Source organism: Carcharodon carcharias, chromosome 14 (genome assembly GCF_017639515.1).
Source record: "Carcharodon carcharias isolate sCarCar2 chromosome 14, sCarCar2.pri, whole genome shotgun sequence".
In the NCBI taxonomy this organism is placed as follows: domain Eukaryota; kingdom Metazoa; phylum Chordata; class Chondrichthyes; order Lamniformes; family Lamnidae; genus Carcharodon; species Carcharodon carcharias.
In genome coordinates, this window is record NC_054480.1 from 144,749,852 (window position 1) to 144,760,348 (window position 10,497).

Sequence of the window (10,497 nt, forward strand, 5' to 3'; positions counted from 1 at the left end):
CTCACTGGTAGAAACTTTCAACATGAGAAATAGCTGTTAGCGCGCCATTTTTTATTCTTTTACTTGCACAGGAACTGAAAGGCCATTTAGAGGATGACTGTGAATGGGCATGCAGTAAATGCAGTTGTTCACAAAGATGCTCATGAACCAAGTTGCTCTGCTGCATTCCTAAAGAAAGACTATTGATTAACATGGTTTGGAATGCGGATTTGGAAGTAAATCTAAGAATCAATTGGGACAAATTGGATAGAATGATCCTAACTGTGGTGCGATTTTCATTTGAACTTGGCTGTTCTTCTTCAGTGTGTTGGGATGCCTGCACGCGAGATATTTTTTACTATTTAATTCCATCCTAAACACTGTGTACTGAAGGCTGTGTCCATAAACTAGGCTTTGTGCACATTCATTACCACAGGGCAGAGTAATTTTGGATTGCCTGGGACTTACAACTGAGGGAGAATGATTTAGCAAATCTGGATGCTAAATAATATCTATTTACATGCTGTGGTTCACCAGTAATCATATTTCTATGGTGACCCAGTAGTTAAGGAGTTTTTATCTATGGTGGTCTTTAAATGATTCTGAAATGGCACAGTGTAATCAGTGCAACCTGGCAATAATATATTGACCTGTGTGACACAGTAATGGTCCATATCTTTGTTTTCCTGCTAGTATATTGGTGTCCTACATGTCCGATTTCTTTCTTGTTGTATTCTCAGTTGGTAGCAATTTTCTAGGCATTGAATGTCACTGAGGATCACCCAAGCCCTAAACACCGTTCCTAGTCTCACTATAGAAAGAACACAGGCAATCCCTGAAATCTAAATCACCAATCTGGATGGTTCAGGTGGGCAGAGGAAAAGGGTTCCAATGCAATCAGTAATATTCCACACTCTGCTGAGGTTGGATATTCCAGTAATTAGAGAACTGGCTAAGAAGTATGAAAGAATTAAGAAAGCCTTGTATTTATAGAGTCTTGTTCACAGCCTCAGGGATGTCTCAAAGTGCTTTCCAGCCATTAGGTTACTTGTGAAGTGCAGTCACTGATAGGAGACACAGCAGCCAATTTACTCACAGCAAGCTCTCGCGAACAGCAATGGGGTATCGACCAGATAATCTGTTTCAGTGATGTTTGTTTTGAGCTAAGTGATGCCCAAGACTCTGAAAGGAACTCCCTTTCTTCTCTTCAAACAGTGCCACATTGTTCGTACGTCCAACTGAAAGGGGAGACTGGGCCTCAGTTTAACGTCTCATCTAAAAAGAGCACCTCCATTTCCTGAATACTGCACTAAACTACTAGACTAGATCTTGTTTTTAAGTTTTGGAGAGAGACTGAAATTCAGTCTCTGATTCAGAGTCAGGAGTACGACTGACTGACAGACTGCTGAGGGCAACTATAGCTGACAGAAACAATTTTGGGTGATGCATGCATCTACTGTTGACTCAGCTCTACTGTTTCTAAGTAACACAAGAGCTCACAATTCTTGGATCTTAAAACTTAAAAAGAATACTGATAATACTAGGAAAGCCAGAATCCCACTCCATTCAACTCCATAGAGGTCCTATTTTAATGATAGCTATCACGGGCAGATTTTTTTGAATGGTGGGGTTTCTCATCCTGCCACCAAAAAAGTTGGCAAGCAATGCACCCACCCCCCTCTCCCCCTCCTGACTTCTGTCCCGCAGCTATGTAATACTCTGGAGCATTAATTGGCTGGAGGTGGACCTTCTGCCCCTTTCTGGGGAGAAACTCTTGTCTGAGAGCCGCTGGCCAATCTGACTGGCCAGCAGCTCTGTAGTCCCAGAAGTGCCACCGGGAATGGGACTACACCAAGTCCGATAGAACAATGTGCTGGGAGTCCAGGATGCCGGTGCTTCTGGAGTCTCCAGGTGGGCCAGGAGAGGAGGTCCCAGAGTTGGGGAGAATGGGTGGGGGGGGGGGTGGGGGAGAGGCGGGGCTGGGTAACAAGGACCAGGGGCGAGGGGAAACGTGGGAGGTGGGGTCAGTCAGGCTAACCTGCCAGGATTATCCCGATCCCTAACCTCCTGCTTGCCAGCCTAAAAATTGCACTGGGTGGGAAGAAGCCCCTAAGTGCCCAGTAATTGGCCATTTAGGGCCTCATGTGGGCTGAGGGCAGGCAAGTCTCCCTAAGCCTCGCTCGCCCCCACTAAGTCGCTACCAGGTCAAGGACAGGCAGGTCACTGGCGAAAAAGGCACAAGGAGAATTTTATGAGCCCCCCTCTGCCTGCAAACTCGCTGGCAGGGGCCCATAAAATTCTGCCCTATAGCAAGTTTAGGCACTTCATATTGCTTGTCTAACCATGGCTGCTAATTGCCCATCTAATGCAGCCAGTTTGAAACTTGTACATGGTTCTTCATCAGATTGAATGTTAGATTATTTTTTAAATGTCCTTAAAAGTCTGCAACAATACATAAACCTGAATGGTCCTTCAAAAGGTGGAGCCTAGAATAAATATTGCTATAGTTCGTTTTGATACTAACAGCGAACTGATCATATGTTAGCCCACTGGAGGACCTGTTGCTATTCTGGCAGTAGACAGATAACAATGAGACTCTTATTTTGAACAAATTGTTGATATTACATCTATGATGCATTAAAACTTTTGAAACCACTTATGACCTTTAAACCTCTCAAATCTAATAAAATCATAACTGCGTGTTTTGGATTCCAGCTATTGCTAAGGAATCTTAACTATTGCTCTATAATTGTAAAAGTAATTTAAAAAAAAAACTTACATAAACTTATCATTGACCAGTTGCAATGTATTAAGCTTCTCTTCAGTACGTATAAGTTTCTAAGTGTTCAGAAAAGATGTAAAATGCAATTGCGTCCGCAATATGTAACAAATTACTCCTTGTCTTCATTCTTCTTCCATCCAGCTGCAACAATGGTGGAAACTGGAAAAGATAAGAAGAATCCAGATGAGTTTGCAGAAGCATTGGACTCAGTCCTTGGTGATTTTGCTTTTCCAGATGAATTTGTTTTTGATGTGTGGGGAGCAATAGGAGATGCCAAGAATGGCCGAATCTAGCATAAGCAGTTCCTTACGTGTGAAATACACCCAACTGTGGCTGTAGTCTAACATCACAACTTTTTCATTACTTTTCAGGAGTAGGTGAGTTTAATAAATCTAGCTTAAAGCAAACTAATATCTAGACCATTATTTCTGTACTTACATAGCGATTGAAAAAGAATGTAAGTGTGCTGTTAGTAAATACGTTGAGTAAATACATTGAGTAAGAATAAAGATATAGTCGCCTGGTAGTACAGAACTTGAGTATTGCTGAAAAAAGCTATTGAAGCTTTCATCCTGCAAGTATCAGGGCAGCTTGCAATAAGCAATAAGTAAAGGGAACAATAATTTATACTGCATTCATCCTCTTATACTCGTTCATTCCCCCTGGCAATGCCTTGACAAATCAGCCTGCTTTGAATTTGAACAAAAGCTTGGCAATTAATTGTTTCCCTACTGCATTGCAGTGCCTTTACCAATCAGAGTCCACTTGCCAACCAATCTCTTCTCATGCGGTATAAACTGTTGTTTCCTTTACTGTTGGTTTATCTTGTGAGCTGTCCTGATGAGTGAAAGGCAAAAAGCTTCAATAGCATGTCTCTTTTTTTCAGCAATACTTAAGAATAAACAATTGAATTATAGTCGTCTTAGTCACCTTGAATCATAATTTGTAAGTAAGATTAAATAAGTTTATCTGTATGCCTTTGGGACTTAGTGAGGAAGCTTTAAAAACTAGGCTCAGAACTAACAAGACGAAATGTTGAATTTCTTTGGCAGACATAATGGGCAACATTCCCCACCCCCCCCACCCCCGTTGGGGGGAAAGTGCGGGAGTGGGCGGTAGTGGGTGTGGGCGGGTGGGTTCCCGATCAGTGCCCCCGGTCAGGGGCGCACCGCCATTTTACGTGGGCAGGCCAATTAAGGCCTGCTCAGTGTGATGTCCACCAGGAAGCGCTATGTTCTCCCTGTGCGGACGGTGGGTGGTGGGGTGGGGGGAGGGTGGTAGGAGGGGTGGGGGGGGGGGGGGTGATTTCCCTCAGCCAGGAGTACGTTCTTTTGCACATGCGCGGAGAAGGGAGCACAGATCTCCCTGAGGCAAAATGCTGCTTGAGTTGGGACATGTCCATAACTTTCATTTTGAAATATGCTTAGACTTTTTAAATCCCTCATGAAACCTCATCCTGCCCGTGGTTTCAAGCTTTTTTAAAAGCCCACCAGGGCTCCTGGCCTGCCCGCTAACAGTAAGGTTGGACGGGCAGGTCCATTAATGACCTCAATTACTTTTTTAATGGCCTTAATAGACCGTTGACAGGTCAGCGGCTGCACAGCCAACTCGTCTGCTCACCCGCCGACCTGAAAAGGTGAATAATGTGGGGTGTCATCCTGCGCCATTTTACATGTTGACCAGTGGGCCCCCACCCCCACCCACCAACCGGAACATCCTGCCCAATGTCTTTATTATTCAATGAATTTAAGTTGCCACTTTTCAAATAATTCACTGATTGAGAAATATTTTGTTAACGAGCATTTCCACTGATGAAGTCATGGCAAAAAATGATAGTTGTTTAAAATTACAGCCTAATTTCATTTGGCATGGCTTTAAAGTTACTTACATGAAAAACTCCACATAAATTCTGCTCTTTTGAAGTCTCTAGTAAGTCCACATTGGTTTTCTTCACATATAATGATGGAATTTTAGACCAGAAATTGTGTTGGCAAGGATTAGCTACAGTGAGCCATTTACCACAGGAGTTATCATACTCAAGATTACTTTATCATGCTTTAATGAAAGGACAGCATTGTTTTTTTTTTAACTCATCAAAAATCAAACAGATGTTCTCCTTTGTTTGTAACTTTAATGAAAACTTACACCCCTAAACTATTAACAGAAACAAATGAACCAATGTAATTTCCATTAACATCTGTATAGAAAAATCTGCAATGATGCATAAAACTGGATGGTCCTTCGAAATGCTGAGGTCTGTATAAATATCATTATAGCTCGTTTTGATATTAACAGCAACCTAATTGCCTGTCAGCCTGCAACCGGTCCTATTGCTATTCTGACATTAGACAGATAACAATGAGATTCTTATTTTTAATGAATTGTTGATATCACACCAACGATGCAGTAAACCTTTTGAGGCCATGAATAGGCTTTAACAATCTCAAAAAAATTTAATAAAATCATAACCGTGCTTTTTAGATTCCAGCTGTTGCAAAGGAATCTTCAGCATTAAATATCTGTTTCCCACACTCTGGGCAGAATTTTCTGCTCGTTGAGTGGGTGCGCACCCGACCTGGACGAATGGAAAATAATGCGCGTTGACATCGGGCAAGCATTCCGACGTTATCGTGTATTTGTGCGATATTTCGGTCGGTGGGCGCAGGTGGGAGTCAGCAGCGTGTCTGCCGACAATTAGAAGGCCTATAAAGGCCACTAAAGTAATAATTAAGTTCAATTTTTCGCTGCCCATCCAACCTTACCGATGGCGGGCAGGTGGAAAGGTCAAGCGGCCTTTGGATATTTTAGGAAACCACAACGTGCCTCAGGGAGCTTTTCCCGGGTGCACCTGCGTGCATGCGTGAAGTTCCCCGCTCGCCTTCCTCCCACCCCATCCCTCCCCCACACAGGCAGTGCTACAGCACGTGTCTCACGCTGGGCGGTCCTTAACTGGCCCGCCACTGTGAAATCGTGGTTGTGGTGTGATTGCGGGCAGCTTCCTGACCACTGCTGCTCACCCTTTGCTGAGCCCACCCGACAAGGGAAAATCCTGGCCTCTGTTTCACAACTGTAAAGTCTTCCTGCCCTTCTTTGAGGATCCAGTCTTCTGGCAGTGTTTGAATTCTCATCATACTTTCGTTTGTTTATAATTCACAATGTGACAATATGTAGAAAAGCGCAAGCAACGTCTTTGTAACCCAAAAAGAATATTCACCAAACTCCCAAGTGTGGGCAAAAGCTCCTTCCTCCAAGTAAGATTCTTTCAGGCGTCACCCCTGATGGGTCTGTAAGTAGCTTTGCAACCATAGAATCATGAAATGATACAGGACTGAAGGAAGCCATTCAGCTCATCGTGTCTATGTTGGCTCTTTCAAAGAATTATCCAATTAGTCCCACTCTCCTGCTCTTTCCCCATAGCCCTGAAAATTTTCTCTCTTCAAGTATTTATTCAATTCCTTTTTTAATGTTATTGATGAATCAGCTTCAACCATCCTTTCAGACAATGCACTTCAGACCGCAGTAACTCATTGCTAAAAAATGTTCTCCTCCTGTTGCCTCGGTTATTTTGCCAATTATCCTAAGTCTCTGTTCAATGGTTAGCAAACCTAATGCCACTGGAAGCAGTTTCTCTTCATTTCCTCTATTAAAACCCTTCATGATTTTGAAAGTCGATGACACAGAACAGGAATATCCCAGGCTGGGGTTAGGGGCTGTGCAGTTAACCCTGAGGAGAGCCCATAGGGAAGCACGAGCCAAGTATTTCTGCTCCTGACCACAGGAAGGGAATGGACATTGGGTGAAGGGCTCAGCTCTAAAGTTGCTTCTCCCATAGTCAAATAGTCTATATGAACACTCACTGCTGAGCCTCACACATGAACGATAGCTAGCCCCTTGAAGTTGAACCCCAAAAGATATATTCAAGAAGAGGGGAAATAAAATTAGTGAGACATAAAAAAGCAGAAGGAATATGATACTTTTTAGCATAGAGAATCGATGATGGCCATTGTTATTGTAATCATATTCAGCTTTGTTTTTGTGGTATTAATCTTGCAAAGAAAACTTTTAGTTTAGATGTAAGAGTTATGTATTTTGTGAATATTTCCAAGCAAAACATTCTTTTAATTTATAATATAGCGGATAAGACAGTAAAGAAGCCAGCCTCAAAAACATGATGGTCTCTAGATTGTCAGCAGAAAGGACAATTACAGCTTTGGATTGGGATTTACCTACTTTAGTCCTATCTAGAAGATTTTTTTCTAGTTTTAAAAAAAAATAAAGCTTTGGCAGCAGTGAAGACATCTTCATTTTGTGAAAATGCAATGAAGAAGGCATAAGGAAGGGAAGGATTAATTTTGTGTAACTCATGAATCAAGGAAAATTACATGTTGGAAACTTCTGAATTTCTCATTCCAGTTTGATTTTAGATATCAGTTGTGATGGATTTAAGATGTGCATTGGTGAATTGATTTAAAACTGCACAGCATTATTACAATGATTGAATAATTGAACCTTAAACTGGCATCAATCTTTTAATTGTAAGTTCTGTACTTAGAGAAACACCTACACAAAGGCTCACTGATCTACTAATTATTCTTCAGTAAAGCATCACTAAAGAGTTGATGTTTGTTCACTTTATGCCTTGCATATTATCTGACCAATGACCTACACTACATTTTGTAATATTGGTGACGATACATAAGCTTAATTGTAAGCAGAATTTTTAAAAGTTAATTGAATTATTGAGGTGGCTTCAGTTCATGTGAAAGTTTGCCAAAGCTATGAACTATTTAAAAAGAGCTCATAAAGATAATGAAACCCAGACCCCAATGTTACTGAAGTCATTAGCAGTGGTACTTTGTAATCATGAAAAACAAACAGATGCATACTTGATCTGTATTAATTCAGACAAGAACTTAATTATTATCATCATCTGTCATTGGGCCTCAAGTTATGTAGTGAGATGAGAATGTATGCTGACAATTGCCAGGCTTGTTGACTTTTCAATTCTTGTGACATAGTTGTTCTGAAATAGCGGTAATGTTATGTTGCACCACAGGCTAGCAAGGCCATAAAAATTGCATACCAAGTGCTTGGCTTTATTTCTAAAGGGATAGAATTGAAAAGTAGGGTTGTTATGCTAAACCTGAAGCGAACCTTGGTTAGAACACACTTAGAGAACTATGTGCAGTTCTGGTCACCAAATTATAAAAAGGATACAGAGAGGGACACTGAAGAGTGTGCAGACAAGATTAATAAGGATGATAATTGAAATGCATGGGTGTAACACACATGTATACATACATATATATTTCACATACACACATATATAAAAATATATATGCATGCACACACACAGACATATATATATATATTTACACACATGTATATATATTTACACATATATATACACATACATGTACATTTACATAGGGGATAATATAATATATATGTATGATCCTCTGTCATCTCTCCCGTATCTAAGGGAAGACTGGAAGATTATGGCAAGCCCTTCTGTTATCTCCACTGCCACTTATTTTAGCAGCCTGGATTGCAAGCCATCCAGACCAGGTGACTTGTCTACTATAAGCATAGCCAACCTTTGTATATTCGTCTACTCAAGTTTCACCCCATTAGCTTTACAATCTCCACTTCCACAGATATTTTGTCAGCATCCTTTTCCTTGGTAAACACTGCTACAAAGTATTCTTTAGTATTCTAAACTTGCTCTCTGCCTCTAAGCATATATCACCCTCGCTAGCCTAATAATCCCCAACCCACCTCTTACTACCTGCCGACTAAATATGCTGGTAGAAGATTTTTGGGTTCTCTTTTATGCCATTCTATTCTCATATTGTCTCTTTGCCAGTCATATTTTCCTCTTGCCCCTTCAATTTCTTATATTTGGCCTCGTTCTTGCCCAACGAATTCATCTGACAACATCATATGCCCTTTTTTTTTGTTTCATCATATTCTCTACCTCCTTTGTCATCCAAGGAGCCTTCGGTTTGGTTCCCTTATCATTTGGTCTTGTTGGCAGCCTGTTCCTGAAATATCTCTTCCTTATAGCTCATCCCCCATTATATAGTTTTTTTTCTGATAATCTTTGGTTCTATTTTACCCTGGCTAGATCCACCCTTATCCCATTGAAGTTAGCCCTCTTCCAATTTAGAGTTCTACTTTTGAATGTTCCTTGCCTGTCACCGCCATTGCTAATCCAAGTCTTAAGATACAATGATCATTTTTGTCCAAGTATTGCCCCACAAACACTTGGTCCACTTGGTCCATTTATTTCTCAGTACCAGATCCAGGAATGGATCATAGCTGAACTGAGAACATACTGGTAAAGGAAGTTCTCCTGGACCACATTATCTGGGGTTTGCATGTAAGGAATCACCTAGGAAAAGGAGTAGGCCATTCAGCCCTTTAAGCCTGTTTCGGCATTCAATGAGATCATGGCTCATCTTATTCTTAACTTTGTCCACCTACCCCGGCTCCATTTCTATGATATTCTTCCCTGATGTCAGATTTAAAATTATTATTAAGCTAATAACTATTGTTGTAATATGCCTTTAAGGGATATCAGCACAACATCAGTATATAATGTGATCCAGTCTTAGTTTCATGTTTGCTTTGAACAGAGCACACACAGTTCTGATGCCTTGAAGCTTTATATTTATGTACAACTGCTCTCATGTGCCTAGTCTTAATAAATGAACCCACAAAATGTTTACTCAATCCCTTTGAGTGATTTGTGCCTTGTGTCTTGTAAAATAAATAAGCCCAAGATATTATATCAATATAACAACACAACGCCTACTGCTTTTTGTGGGATAGAGTTCGAGATTTCTAGCACACTTTCTGTGACGAAGTGTTTCATGACTTCTCTCCAAAATAGCTTGGCTCTGATTCAAAGGTTAATTATGACACCCTGTCCCAGACTCCCACACCACCAGAATCAGTTTCTCCCTGTCTACCCTACCAACTCTGTCCAAAGTCTTAAAAGTCTCAATCAAATGGCCCCTTAACTGGTTCATGTAATCTATTCACACAATCTAACTCTTGGAATCATGGTAACATCCTGGTGCATCTTCAGTGCACTCCTTCCAAGGCCAATATTGCCCTTCTAAGGTACTGTGCCCAAAACTGTACACAGTACTTCAAAGTTGGTCTGAACAGGGCTTTGTAGAGCTGTTGAAAAACTTCCTCCCCTTTCCATTCTAGTTCTCTAGTTATAAAGGTTAACATTCCATTAGCCTTTTTGGTTACATTTTTACCTGACTACTACTATTTAGGGATCTGTGAAAAAGGATTCCTGAATATTTTTGGACCTCCCCTGTTCCTAACTTATCACCATTTAAATAATTATTGAATCATATTCATATCCGTGTCAAGAGCAAACATGGATATATGGCTCTCTATTTTGTTATCTAAGTTATTAATAAGTGGTGCTATTGTTGTCTGGCGCACTGACCTCTACCTCGCGGAGGCTGAGCGTCAACTCGCAGACACTTCCTCCTACCTCTCCCTGGACCATGAACCCACCACTGAACATCAAGCCATTGTTTCCAGGACTGTCACTGACCTCATCTCCTCTGGGGATCTTCCTCCCACAGCTTCCAACCTGATAGTCGCCCAACCTCAGACGGCCTGCTTCTATCTCCTACCCAAAATCCACAAACAGAACTGCCCCGGTAGACCGATCGTCTCAACTTGCTCCTGCCCCACAGAACTCATTT

The 10,497-nt window shown here is 41.2% G+C and overlaps 1 protein-coding gene across 1 annotated transcript in view; it reads left to right on the forward strand.

Annotated features, from left to right (window-relative positions):
- LOC121287633 (PDZ domain-containing protein GIPC3-like) overlaps nucleotides 1-3,054 on the forward strand; it is a 74,156-nt gene extending 71,102 nt beyond the window's left edge. Inside the window, exon 6 of the mRNA XM_041205566.1 lies at nucleotides 2,903-3,054. Coding sequence (XP_041061500.1) covers nucleotides 2,903-3,054 — 152 coding nt within the window. The remainder of the gene's footprint in view (nucleotides 1-2,902) is intronic.
- The last annotated feature ends 7,443 nt before the right edge of the window (nucleotides 3,055-10,497 follow it).